The sequence below is a fragment of the Ahaetulla prasina genome, chromosome 3, assembly GCF_028640845.1.
Source record: "Ahaetulla prasina isolate Xishuangbanna chromosome 3, ASM2864084v1, whole genome shotgun sequence".
Classification (NCBI taxonomy): domain Eukaryota; kingdom Metazoa; phylum Chordata; class Lepidosauria; order Squamata; family Colubridae; genus Ahaetulla; species Ahaetulla prasina.
Window position 1 is genome coordinate 3,223,004 of NC_080541.1, and position 20,637 is coordinate 3,243,640.

General features: G+C 47.3%; 1 protein-coding gene across 3 annotated transcripts in view; it reads right to left on the reverse strand.

Annotated features, from left to right (window-relative positions):
* Positions 1–20,637, reverse strand: part of RHPN1 (rhophilin Rho GTPase binding protein 1) — a 54,435-nt gene that overhangs the window by 10,495 nt on the left and 23,303 nt on the right. For all 3 annotated transcript variants that reach the window (XM_058174371.1, XM_058174370.1, XM_058174372.1), the window contains exons 4-11: positions 17,646–17,721; positions 16,891–16,968; positions 14,590–14,714; positions 13,310–13,476; positions 10,547–10,734; positions 8,330–8,486; positions 5,690–5,809; positions 1,432–1,626 (exon numbers count right to left, since the gene is read on the reverse strand). In XM_058174371.1, the coding sequence (XP_058030354.1) occupies positions 1,432–1,626; positions 5,690–5,809; positions 8,330–8,486; positions 10,547–10,734; positions 13,310–13,476; positions 14,590–14,714; positions 16,891–16,968; positions 17,646–17,721 (1,106 nt within the window). The remainder of the gene's footprint in view (positions 1–1,431; positions 1,627–5,689; positions 5,810–8,329; positions 8,487–10,546; positions 10,735–13,309; positions 13,477–14,589; positions 14,715–16,890; positions 16,969–17,645; positions 17,722–20,637) is intronic.

The window sequence follows — 20,637 nt, forward strand, 5'->3', positions numbered from 1 at the left end:
TGGCTTAAGGGTCCTCTTGGACTTATGGCTACTATCGGAAGGGTAGGTAGGAGCTATGGCCAAGAGATTTTTCACATCGTTTTGGTCACCGTGGCGATTTTTCACATCGTTTTGGTCAACATGTTGACCGCAACTTATCTGGCCACGGTGATACTCATTCATGTCCTTGTCACCATAGGGCAGATTACCGCAATGTATGATGAGTGGCACCCCAATTGAAGACTGGTCAGAAACTGGAATTAGAGCAAACTGTAGCTACTTGCATGCCAGCAGGCCACAACTGTTATAGCTACCTTTCATCTATGCTGTGGGAGTTGTATTACACAAGGTTTCCAGGCACAATTCCAAGTATTAATTTAACCTTGAAAGCCCTACATGGCTTTGCTTTTAGATCTTAGATACTGGATATGTCTTTGTGAAAAGTCTTCTAGTGAAAAGAAGGACTTGGGGTGATACGATAGCAATCTTCCAATATTTGAGGGGCTGCCATAAAGAAGACAGGGGTCAACCTATTTTCCAAAGCACAAAAAGGCAAGACAAGAAACAATGGATGGGAACTCATCAAAGAGAGAAGCAACCTGGAATTAAGGAGAAACTTCCTGACAGTGAGAACAATTAATTAGTGGAACAGCTTGCCACTAGATGTGGCAAGTTATTAAGAAGAACTTGGATAACTATTTGTCTGAAGTGGTGTAGAGTTTCCTGCCTGAGCAGGGGGTTGAACTAGAAGACCTCCAAGGTCTCTTCCAACTCTGTTATTCTGTTATTATTCCAATTTTATCCTTTTTTGAGCCAAACGGATTGTTCCATTGAGGCTCAGGGACAGCGAAGACCAAATTTCTCTAAGTTCACCCCCAAAAAAGTTGCAGGGATTGGGTATGTCTAGTCTAATAAAAAGAAGGACTAGGGTGACATGATAGCAGTCTTCCAGTATTTGAAGGGCTGCCAGAAAGAGAAATGGGTGGGTTTCAATCTATTCTCCGAAGCACCAGAAGGCAAGACAAGAAGCAACGGATGGAAACTAACCAAGGAGAGAAGCAACCCAGAACGAAGGAGAAATTTCTTGAGAATGAGAACAATGAATCAGTGGAACGGCTGGGCTCCAGAAGTTGTGGGTGCTCCGTCACTGGAGGTTTTCAAGAAGAGATTAGACATTTATCTGGGGTGGGATAGGGTCTCCTGCTTGAGCAGGGAGGTTTGGCTAGAACAGGGGTCTCCAACCTTGGCAACTTTAAACCTGGCGGTCTTCAACTCCCAGAAGTTGAAGTCTGGGAGTTGAAGTCCATCAGGCTTAAAGTTGCCAAGGTTGAAGACCCCTGGGCTAAAAGACCTCCAAGGTCCCTTCCAACTCAGACCCAGAAAAAATTGACAAGGGCTACCATGTGATGGATCACAATCTGTTGGGAGACAAAAGTTCACTCGTTCACTTACGATGGATGTCTGGGGCTTCTGCAGTTTCAAAGAAATCTTCCTCGTGGTCAATTTCAGAGTATTTGCTGAGGGACCGTTTGTGGGCCAGCGAGAGGACCTCCTGCAAGATATCCATCTTCCTCAAGATCTTGCACAAGCTGTGGATCCTCATGGCCTCCTCATGCTCAATTATGGCTTTCTTGAGGTGAGCTTTCCCTGCAAAAACACAACACACACATGGCCACCTTGGAGAACCAGAACCCACAGCCCAACGCCACAGCCTTGGGTTGGCTCCTTTTCTGAAAGGACCTGGTTGATCCTTCTCGTAAAGCCCTCAGTAGAAGATATAGAAGAGAGCAAAGAGAAAGATCCCTTAGAAGGGACGAAAGAGGTACTGATGGGTATTTTAGAGCAGGGGTCTCCAACCTTGGCAACTTTAAGACTTGTGAACTTCAACTCCCAGAGTTCCTCAGCCAGCAAAGCTTTGAAGGCTGAGGAACTCTGGGAGTTGAAGTCCACAAGTCTTAAAGTTGCCAAGGTTGGTGACCCCTGCTTTAGATTTGATTCCCACAACACATGGTTGACTAGTTGGTAGCTTAATGTTGTGGGAACTCAGCTAGTCCTTTCTAAACCCCTTTAGGATTTCTGCTGTGCAATGGCAGTTAATTACCACTTAGGTCAACAAAACCAACGATGGTTAGATCCACCACGACCTAGCGTTTGTGTCAAGGTTCAGAACCAAGGAATGATGGTTTTGCTTCTGGTCCCTGGAATACATTTAAAACTCAAGAGGCAGGAAGTGAGGAGGTCATCAGGACTTACTGGAATTGCACGCAAGGATAAACTAGAATGGGAAAAATTGGGGATTGTTAGGTACCGGAAAAAGGAGCAATAACATTTACAATAACAATAACAAGCTTTGCTGGCTGAGGAATTCTGGGAGTTGAAGTCCGCAAGTCTTAAAGTTACCAAGGTTGGAGACACCCTGTTTTAGAGGGAAGACAACAAGAGGCAGATGTAGAGGGAGAGAAGATATTTAGATTAAACATGAGTGATGTCGAGGGATACAAGATTCCAAGGAAGGAGCATGGGAGATTGATCAAAAAGTTAATAAGAATTGAAATACTAAAAGGGGCAGATAGATAGATATAGAATACATCTTCTTATGGGATTTGTTTGATTAAAGATTAGAAAACAGAGCTAGAAACGAAAACTTGGGAAAATGTTGTTTTACATACTGTCCCATGATATAAGTTACTATAACTACTACAGTAGTGGCCAAAAATGTGGAAACCTTTTGGGAAAAGTGTATTTTCTAAAACTAGCTAAGAATACCACTTTTTCGGGGGGAGTAGTACCATAAAATTATATATCAAAGGAAAGATAATTTAATCAAGAATGTAATGCAATAACTTTCATGAAGGATTGCTATTAGAATAGCAGTTACAGTATAAAAAAGAAAAGTGAAACATGTAGAAAAAAATGAGATATACAAAAATGATCCCCATAGAAAAAAATGAGATATACAAAAATTATCACCATGTCAGTTAATACTTATTACTAGTATTTTGTATAAAGCAAACTGACCCAGACAACGTACTATTCACTATTTCTATATGTTGAAGAAAAAAACAAACCATAAATAAAATTATATAAAAAAAATAACCCCTCAATGCCCAGGAAACAGCTGCTCCATCCATCAACACAACTGAGAAACCGCCCTAGCAAAACTGCCCTCTAAATTTTGACAGTTGGCTAAAAAAAAACAAAAAAAAACACCTCTGGTTACTCTTACCCTAAATTTAAATACGATTTCCCAAGCGGATGGAAGGAGCTTAATTAAAAAAAATGAAAGTCGTTCTACAAGAAGAAGTTCTACAATTCACACCGACAAAAAATGTTGCCCCTGATAGGAAGCAAGGCTACATTCTGGATGTGTATGTTGGCACTTCTGGAATCCACGACACAAACGAACATCACAATACCAAAGTTCTGCTTGGTTGGCTAGGAGACAAGAGAGAAGGTTCCAGAAGCTGTCGGAGTGTCTGGGTTCCAAGTAACACCCCCCAACGAAAGAAAATTCCAAGGCTTGAGTTCCCTCAAAGTTCCATTTTATTAGAGATGTCATATTGGGACATCTGGGAAAACCCGAATCTGAAAGCTTCCAGGTTTTCCCCACCCAAAAGAAAATCCAAGTCCCTTGCCCTGCACCCACATGGCCATCGCATGGTCCAATCAACACACCGTCCCAACTGGAGATGCCTCCCAGTTCCAGCCCTCCAGGTGCAGAGCAAGATGTCCTTGAGTCTCTGAGAAAGGAATGTTATTATGACTACGTATCACCCTGGCTCCATACAATCCCCCTTTTCCCAGTTTCCCACAGTAGTAAACGTGGCAGGCCTGAAGGCCCAACGAAAAAGATGGCTTCCAGGTCTGACAGGGAGCTCCATGACTGGAGGTTTTCAAGAAGGAGCTTCTGGAACTGAAATTCCAGAAATGTCCAAGTATGCGAAACCCACTTCTTCCTGTGCACACTGATCTTCCTCATCTATCCCTTGGCAGGCTTAAATCCAGGAAGCTCTCGCTGGCACTCGCTCAACAGCTGTCTAACAACTTCGACGTCAACACACAGTGGAAAGCCAAATGGGCTGCTGTCAGCTCAGATACAGGCATGTAGATGATCCTACACAAAACGTGCCAGGTTTTGACTTTCCTCACCAGCATCAGTCAACTATGGACAGGGTCCATAACCAACATGGTATCTGCCAGGACTCATTGTTTAAGTGGGGTCTCATCTCTACCCCTCAGTGTGACTGTGGTGCTCCTCGACAAAATATTCATCACAATGTGTCTTAATGTCCATCAAGAGCTTACACTGGTCCAATGCCTGATTTTTTTCAACATAGACCAACTACCCTGTCCTTGAATGGCTGGGTAGACTGAACATTAACATTTGAACTACTGTAAATCCATGTATTTGCCATATGCTAAATAAATAAATAAATTCAAGAAGAAATTGGAGAACCATTTGTCTGGGGTGGTGTATGGCAGTGGCCCCCCCAATCTTTTGGATCTTACCAGGGACCAGTTCCATGAAAAACTGAGCCTCTGGTGGCTCAGACTGTTAAGACAGTCTGTTATTAACACAGCTGCTTGCAATTACTGCAGGTTCAAGTCCCACCAGGCCCAAGGTTGACTCAGCCTTCCATCCTTTATAAGGTAGGTAAAATGAGGACCCAGATTGTTGGGGGGGCAATAAGTTGACTTTGTATATAATATACAAATGGATGAAGACTATTGCTTAACACAGTGTAAGCCGCCCTGAGTCTTCGGAGAAGGGCGGGATATAAATGCAAATAAAAAACAAAACAAAAAAAAACAATTTTTCCAACCAATATACAGTAGTAGCCAAAATTGTGGAAACCTTTTGGGAAAAATGTATTTTCTAAAACTAGCTAATAAAAACCACTTTTTTTGGGAGTCGTACCATAAAGTTATATATCAATGGAAAGATAATTTAATCAAGAATGTAATGCAATAACTTTTATGAAGGATTTGCTATTAGAATAGCAGTTACGGTATAAAGAAGAAAAGTGAAACAGGCAGAAAAAAACCCAAGGTATATAGATATTATTAGTGTAGAAAAAACAAGGTATACAAAAATGATCACCATGTCAGTTAATACTTACTTGGCTAACTTTTAGCATGAATTATGGTCTTACAACGTCTTCCCATGGAGTGAACCAAGTCTTTTAGTCTGCAGATGTTCTAATGTGAAACCAAGATTGAATGGTTGCTTCTATTAATTGGGTTTTATTGCTGGGTTGCTTCTGACTAAGTAGGTTCTTTAGTCAGCTTCATAGATTTTCAATTGGGTGAAAGTCTGGGCTATTCCCAGGCCATTTCAGCAGTGGAATAGGATTATCTTGAAATGCCAAAAAAATTGTGTTATTAGCCATCAAACCTCAAAAATACACTGTAGTTAGTCCTTGACTTAGGACTCCCATTCAGGCCAAAATTTCTGTTGCTAAGCGAGACACGCGAAGGGAGTTTTGTTGCACCTTATGAATGTTCTAGTCAGAAGGTCACAAAAGGGGATCACATGACCTTGGGACACTGCAACCATCACAAATACATGCCACTTGCCAAGTTAACTGATGGTTGTAAGTTGAGGAGTACCTGACATTATCAGAAGGCTAGGAGATGTCTCTGCTCTTGTCTGACTTCTGACTTTCATTTCCACACCCAGGTGTTTTTTTTGGGGAATGGGGTCACTCACCTAGCCGCCGGCGCGCTTCCCGGTCTTGCAAAAGTAAGAAAGGAGCCGGTCCTTCCGGCGTGGAAACGTGAAACTGGAGGAATGCTTTTTCATGCTCGGGAAAATCCACCTCTGACGTGGCTGCAGAAATAGAGAAGGTAGGAAGAAGAGATGGAGAGATGCTGGACTTTCCTTGGCTTAGACCAAGGTGGGGGACGATGGCCCTTTTATGACCTGTGGACTTCAACTCCCGGAATTCCTGAGCCGGCATGGATTTGGGGACCTTCAACTCCCAGAATTCCTGAGCCGGCATGGATCTGTGGACTTCAACTCCCAGAATTCCCGAGCCGGCATGGATCTGTGGACTTCAACTCCCAGAATCCCTGAGCCGGCATGGATCTGTGGACTTCAGCTCCCAGAATTCCTGAGCCGGCATGGATCTGTGGACTTCAACTCCCAGAATTCCTGAGCCGGCATGGATCTGTGGACTTCAACTCCCAGAATCCCTGAGCCGGCATGGATCTGTGGACTTCAGCTCCCAGAATTCCCGAGCTGGCATGGATCTGTGGACTTCAACTCCCAGAATTCCCGAGCCGGCATGGATCTGTGGACTTCAACTCCCAGAATCCCTGAGCCGGCATGGATTTGGGGACCTTCAACTCCCAGAATTCCCAAGCCGGGATGGACCTGTGGACTTCAACTCCCAGAATCTCTGAGCTAGTCATGTTGGTTTGGGAATCCTGGGAGTTGAAGTCCACAAGTCATAAACCCACCCCTTGGTTAGATGCTCAGGAATAAAGGTTGGAAAAAAGAGGCGGGGTTCCCCAACTTTCATTTAAACTTGAGAAGAGGGATAAAGCGAGGTAGCGCAGCTCCTCTAGCAAATTCAAGGCAGGCCATTCAAAGCGAAGATTGCAAACCAGGGAGGAAGCTCTGCAGATTATTAAAAAAATATGTCTAAAAGACACTCTTGTCTGACAGTCTTGGACCCATCAAACTCTGCAAAGGATGGTGGGAGATCTCGCCTTGTCCTCATTTGCTAGCTAAAGCCCACCTGGCTTAGTGAAGGATGAAGTTTAGGATCATGGGCGCCCCTGAGCAACTGAGGGAGAGGAGGAGCTAAGCTAAGCTAAGCTAAGGAAACCAGCAGGACCCTTCAGTAGAGTTCAAATCCCATTAAAGGGTGGTCAACCTTTGAATGTATTTTCCCCCTTCCAACAGATTACCTTCCCAAGAACTCTGGAAAGATACATCATGTTTCAGACAGGCAGCCATGGCTGACCCATTCAATGTTCCCTTCTAAATGTTGCTTCTAAACCCTTTAAGAGGGAGGAAGGGAGCTAAGAGGGAAGGGAGGAAGGAAGGAGAGAAAGGAGAAGGAGGAAGGAAGGTGGGAGAGAAGCGGGAGGGAGGAAGATGAGAAGGGGAAGGGAAGGGAAGAAGGGAGGAGAGAAGGGAGAGGGAGAAAGATAAGGGGAAGGGACGGGAAGAAAGAAAGGAAGGAAGGGGGGAAGGAAGATGAGAAGGGGAAGGGAAGAAGGAAGGAAAGGAGGGAGGGAGGAGAGAAAGGGGAGGGAGGGAGGAAGGAGAGAAGGGGGAGGGAGGAAGATGAGAAGGGGAAGGGAAGAAAGGAAGGAAGGAGAGAAAGGAGAGGGAAGAAGGAAGGTGGGAGAGAAGGGGAGGAAGAAGATGAGAAGGAAGGAAGGGAAGAAGGAAGGGAGGGAGGGAGGAGGAAGAGAAGTAGGAGGGAGGGAGGAGGGAGAGAGGAAGATAAGGGGAAGGGAAGGGAAGAAGGAAGGGAGGAAGGAAGGAAGGAGAGAAGGGAAAGGTATAAAGGAAGAGGGAAGAGAGGAAGGAAGAAGAAAGATGAGAAGGGAAGGGAAGGTGGGAGGGAGGGAGGGAGGAGGAAGGAAGGAGGAAAGAAGGGTAGGGAAGAAGATAAGGAGAAGGAAGGAAAGAAGAAAGGAAGGGGAGGAAGGAAGGAGAGAAGGGAAGAAGGAAGGAAGAGGGAAGAGAGAGGAAGAAGGAAGGTGGGAGAGAAGGGGAGGAAGAAGATGAGAAGGGAAGGGAAGGAAGAAGGAAGGGAGGGAGGAGGAGGAAGAGAAGTAGGAGGAGGGAGGAGGAGAGAGGAAGATAAGGGAAGGGAAGGGAAGAAGGAAGGAGGAAGGAAGGAAGGAGAGGAAGGTATAAAGGAAGAGGGAAGAGAGGAAGGAAAGAAGAAAGATGAGAAGGGGAAGGGAAGGGTGGGAGGGAGGGAGGGAGGGAGGAAGGAAGGAGGGAAAGAAGGGGTAGGGAAGAAGATAAGGAGAAGGGAAGGAAAGAAGAAAGGAAGGGGAGGAAGGAAGGAGAGAGGGAAGAAGGAAGGAAGAGGGAAGAGAGAAAGGAAAGAAGAAAGATGAGAAGGGGAAGGAGAAGGTCAGAAAGAAGGAAGGAAGAGAGGGAGGAAGGAAAGAAGAAGGAAAGAAGGAAAAAAGGTAAAGAAGGAAGTAAAGAAAGAAAGAAGGATTATGAAAAGAAAGGAAGGGAGGGAGAAGAAAAGGGAAAAAAAACCCAGAGGCTTCACTGTATAAGGTACAGCTCAGAACTGCTTCCTCCCTTCCCAATCCCTCCCCTGCCTTCTCCCCCTCCTCAGACCCCCCTTTGGCAGCCGTGGTTACTCACTGGGACAGTCGCAAAGGGCAACCGCAGCGTAGTAGTGCGAGAGGGCCTTGAAGTGCTCGGCTTTGACGTGCACCATGGAGGTCCAAGAGAAAGGCACATAGTCCTTGACGTGGGGCTGGGCCATGGTCTGGTGCACCAAGGAATAGACCTCTTCCACCTGGGGAGGCAAAGAGGGGGCAAGCTGAAGACGGGACGTCCAAGGAGGTAAGCAAGGAAGAGGACAGCATCCCTCAATGGCCACCAGGAGAACATCTGCTTGGCTTCCGTAGCATGATGCTGGGTTCGCGACGGTAGCGAATATCTGCCGCTCGAGTAGGAGGATGAAGGTGGAGGTTGGGTCACGTCAGGTGAGGGTCATTAGGAGGGGAAGTGATGGATGGGGAGGGGTTATGTGGGTTGGCACTCCACACGCAATTCCATTAACAGACCCATCGACCTACAACCAGCCTATGACACCCTCAGAATCCAAATCCACCACACAGCCAACCGGAGACAGCATTGACCTTCAACCAACCCACACAACCAGCACTTCACCTGACAGTGACCCTCACCTGATGTGACCTTCCCTCATAAGACCCTCACCTGACATGACCCACATCTGACCTATCAGAAGGCCTTCACCTGATGTGACCCTCACCTGACCCATCACAAGATCTTCACCTGACATGCGACTGAAACAATCTGGAACTGAACACACTCAAAACCATAGAAATGGTGGTAGACTTTAGGAGAAACCCTCCCATACTACCACCCTTTCACTAGTAGACAACACAGTATCAACAGTAGAGACCTTCAAATTTCTAGGTTCTATTTTATCGCAAGATCTAAAATGGACAGCTAACATCAAAAACATCATCAAAAAAGGACAACAAAGAATGTTCTTTCTGCGCCAACTCGGAAAGCTCAAACTGCCCAAGGAGCTGCTGATCCAGTTCTACAGAGGAATTATTGAGTCTGTCATTTGCACCTCTATAACTGTCTGGTTCGGTTCTGCAACCCAACAAGAAAGACACAGACTTCAGAAGATCATTAGAACTGGAGAAAAAACAATTGCTACCAACCTGCCTTCCATTGAGGACCTGTATACTGCACGAGTCAAAAAGAGGGCCGTGAAAACATTTACAGACCCCTCGCATCCAGGACATAAAATGTTTCAACTGCTACCCTCAAAACGACGCTATAGAGCACTGCACACCAGAACAACTAGACACAAGAACAGTTTTTTCCCCGAACGCCATCACTCTGCTAAACAAATAATTCCCTCAATACTGTCAATCTATTTACTAAATCTGCACTAGTATTAATCTTCTCATCGTTCCCATCACCCATCTCTTCCCACTTATGACTGTATGATTGTAACCTCGTTGCTGGTGTACTTACGATCTATATTGATATTGATTGTTTCCTGATTGCTTATTTGTATCCTATGACTATCATTAAGTGTTGTATCTTAGAATCCTTGATGAATGTATCTTTTCTTTTATGTACGCTGAGAGCTTATGCACCAAAGACAAATTCCTTGTGTGTCTAATCACTCTTGGCCAATAAAAAATTCTATTCTATTCTATTCTATTCTATTCTATTCTATTCTATTCTATTCTATTCTATTCTATTCTATTCTATTCTACTCTACTCTACTCTACTCTATTCTATTCTATAACCCACACCTGGTGTAACCATCACCTGTCCCATCATGATCCTCACCTGCCGTGAACCTCACCTGACCCATCACAAGACTCTCACCTGACATGAACCTCACCTGACGTGACCTCCCCATCAAAAGATCCTCCCCAAACATAACCCACACCTGATGTGACCCACACCTGACCCATCACAAGATCCTTACCAGACATGATCCATAACTGACCCATCACAAGTCCCGTCACAAGCCTCTCACTTGACGTGACCCACAGCTGACCCATCGTAAGATCCTTACCAGACATGACTCACAATTAACGTGACCATCACCTGACCCACAAGACCCTCACCTGATGCCAACCTCACCTGACGTGACCTCTCCATCCCGAGACCTACTGACCCACACGAAGCCCCTATGAGCAGAAGAACACAAACACTTACATCCCCTAAACTCCACCGAAGATGTTACCTAGCCAGGTAACAAAATGTTTGGAAACCAACCCATAAACCTCCCCCCTCACTGGGCTTGGTCCCCTCCCGTGGGACTCAAGAAGCTTCCGTTCCCTCTTGCCCCCCTACCCGTGCCGCTTCCTGGGCCAGCTGCAGGTAGACAAGGAAGTCGCTCTGGGCTCCCAGCAGGAGAACCTTCTCGAAGACGCACTCCTGCACCTGGGAGATCATCAGACGGACCAGCATGTTGAGGGAGGGGCTGCTCATGTCGAGGCTGGGGGCGTTGGAGAAGTTCTCCTTCAGGTAGTTGAAGGCGCCTGCAAGAGGAGAGCCCAAAATTACGATCACAGTGGAGCCCAAAATTCCCGTTGCTAAGCGGGACAGTCGTTAAGTGAATTGTGTCCCGTTTTGCAACCTTTCTTGCCGCGGTTGCTAAGTGAATCACTGCCGTTGCTAAGTCAGCCACGCGATTGAAAAGTGAATCCGGTTTCCCCATCGGCTTTGCTCGTCGGGAGGTCGCAAAAGGGGATCGCGTGACTTGGGGGAGTGGGGGGGGACACAATACAACAGGCACAAATGCATGCCGGTTTCCAAGCATGTCGATTTTGATCACGTGACCACGGGGGAGGCTGCAACGGCCCTAAATGTGAAAAACGATCCCCTAAGTTACATTTTTCAGGGCTGTGGCAACTTCGAACGGACACTAAATGAGTGGTTGTAAGTCAAGAGCCATCCGCTCTCAACGGTTTGCCCACGGGTGAAATGTGAAATTGGTTACTACCGGTTTTGTGGGCGTGGCTTGGTGGTGGTGGGGTCATGTGACTGGGTGGGTGTGGCCAACTCTTTTAACTTTTAAAAGCATTTTTTCTACAAGCTCTTCGGCCGAAGAGGCTGTAGAAAAAATGCTTCTAAAGCAGGAATCTCCAACAAAGTCAGCAAAGCTGGCTGAGGAATTCTGGGAGTTGAAGTCCACAAGTCTTAAAGTTGCCAAGGTTGGAGACCCCTGGTCTAAAGAGTTCTGGCGATCCCAGCTGAGTTGCCTGATCCCTTTAAAAGCAATTTGTTTTTACAGCCTCTTTGGCTGAAGAGGCTGTAGAAAAAATGCTTCCAAAGGGTTTTGACAATCCCAGCTGAGCCGCGCGATCATCAGAGGCTTTTTTTTTTTTTTACTTTTAAAAGCATTTTTTCAGCTGAAGAAAAAATGCTTTTAAAAGTAAAAAAAACAACCTCTGATGATCGCAAGGCTCAGCTGGCATGGAGGGGGGGGGGCGCGCAGGGATTTTTGCTACTGGTTCTCCGAACCACCCGCTGCCATTGCTACCGGATCGGGTGATCCAGTCCGAACCGGGTGATCCGGTCCGAAACGGGAGCATTTCACCCCTACTGTTGCCCCATTGAAGGACAGTCGATGCCGCTGAACTCAGTGGTGAAATCCAGCCAGATCTATCCAGCTGGTGTGAACTGGTAGCGGCGGCAGCGGGAGGCTCCGCCCACCTGCCAGGATGTCATTACGTCCCATTTTTGACCCTCTGCGCATGTGCAGAAGAGGCACACACGCTCCCATTCCCGAACCGGTAGTGAAGGTAAGTGGATTTCACCACCGGTTGAACTCAATAGGATTTAGCCTTGAGGACCCAAGGGAAGAATTGCTGTCAAGTTTGTGTGTGATTTGTTTTACAGTTCAGGAGGCAAAATTTCTAGGAAAAATTGGCAGAAAGGAAGGAAGGAAGATGAGAAAAAGGAAGTAAGGAAGGGAGGGGGGAAGGAAGGGAGGGAGGGAGAGGGGGGAAGGAGGGGGAAGGGAGGGAGGAGGAGAGAATGGGGAGGGAGGAAAGAGGGGAAAGGAGGGGGAAGGAAGGGAGGAGGAGAGAATGGGGAGGGGAAAAGAGGAGGGGGAAGAAAGGGAGGAGGAGAGAGAGAATGGGAGGAGGGAAGAGGGGAAGGAGGGAGGGGAAGGAGGAAGGAAGGAAGGGAGGGAGGAGAGAATGGGAAGGGAGGGGAAGAGGGGAAAGGAGGAAAGGGGAAGGGAGGAGAGAGAGAATGGGGAGAAAGGAAAGAAGGAAGATGAGAAGGGGAAGGAAGGGAAGAAGGAAGGGAGAAGGGAAGAGAGGGAGATGTGAAGGGAGGGAGAGAGAGAATGGGGAGGGAGGGAAACAGGGAGAATGAGAAGGGGAAGGAAGGGAAGGGAAGAGAGAAGGAAGGGAGGAAGAGAATGGGGAGAGAGGGAGGGAGACAGAGAAGGAGTGAGGAAGCGAGGGATATGACACGGGAAAAGGAAGGATTTGAATTCGCACCATGGGTTAAACTAAGCTGTACTGAGTCCGGGTGATTTGCAGTCCAGTGGGGAGCCCCACCACAGTCTGCACAGGAGTCTGCAAGCTTGGCCATTTACGACTTGCGGACTTCAACTCCCAGAATTCCAAAATCAACAAGAGAATTCTGGGAATTGAAGCCTACAAGTCGTAAAGCTCCCAAGTTTGGAGACCTCCATCTTAGCCGATCGGGGGAAATCAGGAGATTTTATTCAGCTACGGAAATGGCTTATTTCTAAGGGCACAGGGAGTCCTCGACTTACAACCGTTTGTATAGTGGCCGTTTGAAGTCAAAAAAAAGAAACTCACGACCGTTGTGGCATTCCCGCAAGTCACGTCACCAAAACTCAAGCCCTTGGCAACTGGGGCTTGTAGTCTGTTCTGCTCCCTTAACAAAACCTTGCTTAACAACAGAAATTCTGCTCCCGTTGTTGGTCGCAGGTCGAGGACTACCTGCATATATGAAGGCCGAGCTGCGTCCTGCTAATCTTGGCGTGGAATAACACGTTGCATGAATCCGAACCTCAACGCTATCTACGCTTCCCGCTCCCAATGGGAAGGAGTTAAGAAGTCAACCTACCCGACGCCTTTTGGAAGGCGTCGATGGCGCAGTCCACCCCCTGCAAAGTGGTACGGTCCTGGCGCGCGCCGATCTGGGTGTGCAAGGCTCCGATATTAAAAAGCACGCTTCCTTTCTCGAAAGCCAGGGCCCGTTGGTGAGAGGGCACTCCGGTCAGCGAATCGTACCTGGGAAGAAGAAGCGGAGCGGTTAAGACAAAGGAGATCGGAGACAGTAACGGTGTCACCAAGAAAGGAGAACGTTTGGTAGCTCGGGGTTGAACTGTGGGGGTCTTTGGCGCTCTCTGGGTTGGGTGGTTTTCTTGCAGACGTTTCATGACCCAACTAGGGGGCATCATCAGTGCTAGAGGGAGTGGGGTGTGCAGAGGGGAGGAGGACTGTGAGTCCTTGGTGCTGAGCTGGGTGGTTTTCTTGCAGATGTTTCACGACCCAACTACATAACATCATCAGTGCTAGAGGGAGTGGGGTGCGCAGAGAGGAAGAGGAGGAGGAGGACTGTGGGGCCCCTGGTGGTTCTCTGAGCTTGGTGGTTTTCTTGCAGACCATTTCATTACCTAACTAGGTAACATCATCAGTGTTACAAGAAAGGGAGGAGGAGGAGGAGGAGGAGGACTGTGGGATCCTTGGTTCTCTCTGAGCTGGTTGATTTTCTGGCAGACATTTCATGACCCTACTAGGTAACATTATCAGTGCTAGAAGGAACAGTGATGTCCAGAGTGGAGGAGGAGGAGTACTGTGGGGGCGTTGGTGCTCTCAAAACTTGGTAGTTTTCTTGCAGATGTTTCATGAGTTCATGTTTCATGAGTCCTTCGGGAGAAGGGCGGTATAAAAATCAAATAAATAATAATAATAATAATGACCCAACTAGGCAATATCAGTGCTAGGAGGAGGAGGAGGGAGGAGGAGGAGGACCCTGGGATCCCTGTTGATTCCTGACCTTGGTGGTTTTCTTCCAGATGTTTCATGACCCAACTAGGTAACATCATCAGTGCTTGAAGGAAGGAGGTTGTAGAGAGGAGGAGGAGAAGGAGGAGGAGGTGGAGGAGGTTTCTGAGCTTGGAGGCAGACATTTCTTGGAGACATTTCATGACCCAACTAGGTAATACTGTCAGTCCTGCAATCTGTAAACACTCCCTCCCTCCCTTCTAGCACTGATGATGTTCCCTAGTCGGGTCACAAAACGTCTGGAAAAAACCCACCCAGCTCAGAAAGGACCCCACAGTTCAACCCCCGAGCGGCCAACTTTCTCTTCTGTTGATTTCTCTCAACGCCAAAACTGACCAGTGAAAGAAAAGTCCCAGATTGTGATGGGGCGAGAAGAAACGGTTGTCGAGGAAGTAGAGCTGGCTGTAATATTCCATCAGGAGTTCAAGGCCCGCCTTGTTCCGGCTGGGTGCCCGGACGGCCTGTTGGGAACACAAAAACGGGAGAAAGGCAAAGAGCCATGAATAACAGAGTTGGAAGGGTCCTTGGAGGTCATCTAGTCCAACCCTCTGCTCAAGCAGGAGACTCTATCCCGTTGGTTGTCCAATCTCTTCTTAAACACTTCCGGTGTTGGAGCATTCTGGAAGCCAGTAGTTCCACGGGTTAATTCGTCGCGAGTTGAAGACGTTTTTATTCTACCGCGTAAGGGCTGGCTTGAAATAATTGGTAATTTTAACAGGGTGTTTATCATAGTTTTATTCTTGTTTTTAAGCTTTAATTCGGCCAAATTGGATTAGTTTTTTAATATATTTTTTAAATTTTATATTATATGTATAATTGTGTTTTATTTGGCTGGAAACCGCCCTGAGTCCTTTGGGAGAAGGGCGGTATAGAAATCAAATAAATAAATAAATAAATAATAAATTGTTCTGTCAACGGGGATACAGAATAACAAGAGTAGCAGAACTGGAAGGGCCCTTCGGAGGTCGTCTAGTCCAACCCCATGCTCAAGCAGGAGATCCTGTCCCGTTTTGGACAAACTGGTTGTCCAATCTCTTCTTCAAAGCCTCCAGCAATGGGAGCACCAGGTTGCATTCCAAAGGAGATGCTCTACCTTGGCGCAGGTGAGAACTCCGGATTCAACCTCCCGCTCAAATGTCAGGTACCATCCTCGACTTACGACCACAACTGGGATGGATAAGGCTAGGCAAGGCGGTGGCTAAGCGAACTGCGCCCCCTTTTATGACCTGTTTTTGGACACCGTCGCTAAGGGAATCGGGTGCAGTTGTTCAGCCACTCTTGCCGTCCTTAAGCGAACCAAGCTCTCCCACTGACTTGGGTTGTTAGAAGGTCACAAATGGCAAACAACTTGCAGGCGGCTAAATTTCGATCACACGACCTTGGGGAACGCTGCAACGACGGTAAGAGATGCGAAAATGGGTACAGGTATTCTTCAACTTGCGACCATTCATTTAGTGACCGTTTGAAGTTAGAACAGCACTGAAAAAAGGGACATGATCTTTTCACACTTATGACCGGGGCAACAACCCCGTGGTCACGTGATTTACATTCGGATTCTGGGCAGATGACTCATCATAAGACAGTTGCCGTGTTCACGAGTCGTTTGGCGACCTTCTGACAAGCCAAGTCCACTGGGAAAGCCAGATTCACTTAGTAACCGTGTTACTCGTTTAAGAACCGCAGTGATTCGCGGAAGCAACGCGGCAAGAAAACTCGTAAAACGGGGCGAATTCACTTCACCCATTTTTCACTTCGCGACATGCACTTTGGCCTCAACTGTGGTCGCAAGGTGAGGACTGCCGGCGGTAAGTCACTTTTCAAGGTTGCTAACTATGGTTGTAAGTGGACAAACTACCTTAGTGACAAACTATAGGTGCTTGCCGATAGGTATGCGAGCATCTGGAAGGTTGCAGGAGAGGCATTGCGACTGAAATTCTTGTGAATGAAATTCATTGAAATTGAACAATGAAACAATGAAATTCATTGTTGCCACGCTTGCCATCTTGCAAATCTGTGCCCCCACACACAACACATATACACACACACACACACACACAGGCCTTTGCCGAAAGGTGCATGCAGAGCCATATCGGTGGGCATGCGAGGGTTGCCCTAGCTCAGCTCTGGCGCACGCATCTGATTTTTGGGCCTTCTGGGCTCACCAGAAGTCAGCAAACGGGCCGTTTCCAGCCTCTGTGGGCCTCCGTGGGGGTGGGGAAGGCCCGTTTTTGCCCTCCCCAGGCTCCAAGAAAGGCTCTGGAGCCTGGGGTGGGCAAAAAACAGGTCTACCGGGGCCACCGTGCCAAAAATGGAGGGGGAGCGCGGGTGGGTGGGTGGGTCACGTGTGCATGTGCGGGGAGGTGGGGTGCATTGAATTATGGGTATGGGCACACGTGCACATGACACCCCTCCCCCCGCGCGGTCTCCCCCACCTTTGGCACGCGACGACAAAACGGTTAGCCAACACTGCTCTAGAAGGTTGCAGGGGAGGCACTGCAACTGAAATTCAGGAATTGTCATTGTGATGACACACTTGCCATCTTGCAAACTTGCCCCCCCCCTCCCGTAATACACACCCACACACCAGACCAGATGAGCCTTTTGCCCCCAAAGTCTTCTTGCTCAAAAATGACCCACCTGGCGCAAATCCATGAGGGTTTTCAGCTCCGCCTTGTAAGAGTTTTCGTCTTCCTTGTAGTGTTCTTTAATGATGGCCTGGAATTGTGCACAAAATGAAAACACAGTTGTTGTTGTTGTTGTTGTTAGCTCATTTGCCTGAAATTCCCGCTTTCAAGGTCACTGCGAAATCAAGTCCTCGACTTACAACCAGAACAGAGTTTTCTTTGTTCCCTGAGACATTTATTAAATACGTTTTGATTCATTTTTATGACCGTTCTTGCTGCCGTTGTTAAGTGAATCATCACAGTTCTTAAGTTGTTAAGTGAATCTGGCTCCCCTATGGGCTTTGCTGGTCAGAAGGTTGCAAAAGCGGATCACATGACACACACACACACCCCGGGACACGGCAACCGTCGTAAGTACACACCAGTGGCCAAGCGTCTGAATTTTGATCACATGACCCTGGGGATTCTTGCAACGGTTGTATGTGACAAACAGTCCTAAATCACCTTTTTCAGTGCCGTCGTAACCTCGAACGGTCACTAAATGGACTGTTGTAAGTCAAGGACAACCTGTCAACCGCATTCTTCAATTCTATCCCCCTCCAGCTAGAAAATTTCATACCCCGGTTCCCCAAAGGAAACTTCAGTTTTTGGAACTTAGGAATTCATGAGAAGTCCCACTAGATTGAAGGGCTGTTTGGTACCCAACTCTTGGCGTCCCTTGAAAGGCTGCCGACTGGATCACCAATGGCTCCTGAGAGATCTCCTTACCTTCAGAGGAGCTGCCCAGTCGAGCTCTTTGGTCTCCTTCAACCCCAGCGGGATCATCGGGACGCTAATGGAGTCACTGAGAGAGAGAAAGAGAGAGAAAGAGAGAGAGAGAAGAGAGAGTGGGAGAGATAGAAGAGGGAGAGAGGGAGGGAGAGAGTAAAAAAGAGAGAGGGGAAAAAAGAGAGAGCAAGGGAGAAGAGAGAGAGAGAGAGAGAGAGAGGGAGAGGAAGAGAAGGAGAAAGAGAAAAAAGGGGAAAAGAGAGCAAGAGAGCAGAGACAGAGAGAAGAGAGGAGAGAAGAGAGAAAAAGAGGGGAAAAGAGAGAGCAAGAGATAAGAGAGAGATGGAGAGAGAAAAAGGGAAAAGAGAGCAAGAGAGAGAGAGAAGAAAGAGATGGAGAGAGAAAAAGGGAAAAGAGAGCAAGAAAGAAGATGGAGAAAAAGAGAGAAAGAGTGAAAAAAGAGAGAGCAAGAGAGAAGAGAGGAGAGATAGAAGAGTGAGAGACGGAGAGAGAGAAAAAGAGGGGAAAAGAGAGAGAGAAGAGAGAGAGAGAAGAGGTGAGACAGAATAGAAGAGGGAGAGAAGAGAAGAGAAAAGAGAGGGCAAGAGAGAAGAGAGAAGAAAGAGAGAGAAAAAAGGGGAAAAATAGAGAGCAAGAGAGAAGAGAAGAGAGGGAGAGAAAGAGAGGGGAAAAGAGAGAAAAAGAAAGAGAGAGAGAGAGGGAGAGAGATGGTGAGAAGGATGAGAGCAAATTTTGGAGGGGGCCACACAGGCCCAATTACAGGTATTCCTCAACTTACAATAGTTCGTTTAGTGACCACTCAGAGTTACAACGACACTGAAAAAACCCGTTTTTCACACTTAGGACTGTTGCAGCATCCCCAGGGTCACGTGATCCAAATTCGGACAGTCGGCAGCTGGTTCATATTTATGATGGTCGCAGTGCCCCGGAGTTACGTGATTCCGTTTTGCGACCTCCCTGACAGGCAAAGTCCATGGGGAAGCCCAATTCACTTAACAACCGGGTTCCTTACTTAACAACTGTAGTGTGATAACAACCAATGTGATAAGGAAAGTCATAAAACAGGGCAAATGTCTCACTTAACAACTGTCTCGCTTAGCGACAGAAAGCTTGGACTCCATTTGTGGACTTTTGACTCGGCTCGTTGGAAGGTCACAAAAAGGGGATTACATGACCCCGGTGTTGTGGTCCGCCAGCAGCCCGCGGAGCTGGCAACAGAGTCGGACAGCGATGAGGCTGAGGTGAGGCCAGGGCCATCGGGGAGTGAGGTGCGGACTCCAGAGCCTCCAGAAGCTGATAGTAGTGAGGCAGAGGAACAGGAGGAGCCTGTTCCTAGTACACGCATGAGAAGAGCTTCCAGAAGGCAAGAGCAGCTGAAGCAAAGAGGACAACTCAGGAGTAGGGCCAAGAGATGATTGGCCCCTCCCATAAGGCTTAAAGGACCAGCAAGGGCATTTGGGCCCTTTGCTGGAAAACAACATTGATAGCTTCGTCTTCTTGCATTCGTTTCATATCGGCGTCTTCTGAACTTTTGCCAAGAAAGGCCTTTGGCAGTTTGCCTAATTGGAGCAAGGTTTGCAATAGGACTGAGGAATTTGTATTGGGAGGAATTTGTTTTAATTTGAGTTGAATGACGCTGGGAATGAAGTAATTCTCAGCTGGTCGAATAAAGTTTGTTTGTTATTTCACTGACTGAGTTTCCTACTACCTACTTGGGCTTGGGTCACAACACCCGGGGACGCTGCAAGCATCATAATTACAAGTCAGTTGCCAAGCGTCCAAATTTTGATCCCGTGACTGTAGGGGAAGGTTGCCACGGTCTTAAGTTGTTTTTTTCCCCAGCACTGTCGTAACGTTGAACTGTCGCTAAACGAACGGTTGTAACCCGAGGATTTCCCATATTGCAAAATTCTACCCCAAAGTTTAACATTCAGAATGTGGCTCATTAAAAGTGACTCAGATGATCTGGCAGATGCCTTCATTTGTTTGTTCCAGGAGATGTTCTTAACTTCGTCACTGCGTGAGTCAACTTGGAAAATTGGCCGGGGGGATTTTGAAAGTCAGGAAATCTGCTGGGAGAATTCCAGTTCTCTTCGCTTCGCAGAACCAGCTGTTCCCAAAGCTTATTTGTTTTACTTCTCAGGAAGAAGGAAGATACCGAGAGTCCTCGATTTACGACCACAACTGAGCCCAACATTTCGGTCGTTAAGTGAGCTTTGCCCCCGTTTTACAACCTTCCTTGCCGTCAGCGGTGAAGTGGAATCATGGCAGGGGATAAAGTTAGCAACCCGGTTGTTAAGCGAACCTTGGCTTCCCCGTTGATTTTGCTCGTCGGAAGGTCTGGAAAAGGGCATCCATCACCTGACCTTAGGAGAACAGTGACGTAAGGATGAGTCAGTTGTCTGTTGAATTTTGATCACATGACCGTGGGGATGCTACAGAGGTCGTAAGCGCGAAAAAACGTCCCTGAGTCACTTCTTTTTTTTTATTTGCATTTATATCCCGCCCTTCTCCGAAGACTCAGGGCGGCTTACACTATGTCAAGCAATAGTCTTCATCCATATTATATACAGAGTCAACTTATTGCCCCCAACAATCTGGGTCCTCATTTTACCTACCTTATAAAGGAGGGAAGGCTAGTTGCCGTTGTAACTTCGGTCACTAAATGAACGGCTGTAAGTCGAAGGCTACCTGCAATGTACCGACCGGCTTGCAAAGGTAGTCCTTGACTTATGACCGGTTGCTTAGCAACTGTTTGTAGTTGATGGACCTACAATTGAGGATACCTCAATTGGTTCCTGAGTTCTGATGGCTGAATTCCTTCCTGCATGTGGGGCTTGAATTCATGGCTGTTTGCAGGAGGTCTATGACAATTCGCAGTGGCCAATGTAGAATACAGAATAAGAGAGTTGGAAGGGACCTTGGAGGTCTTCTAGTCCAACCCTCTGCTCAGGCAGAAAGCTCTATACCA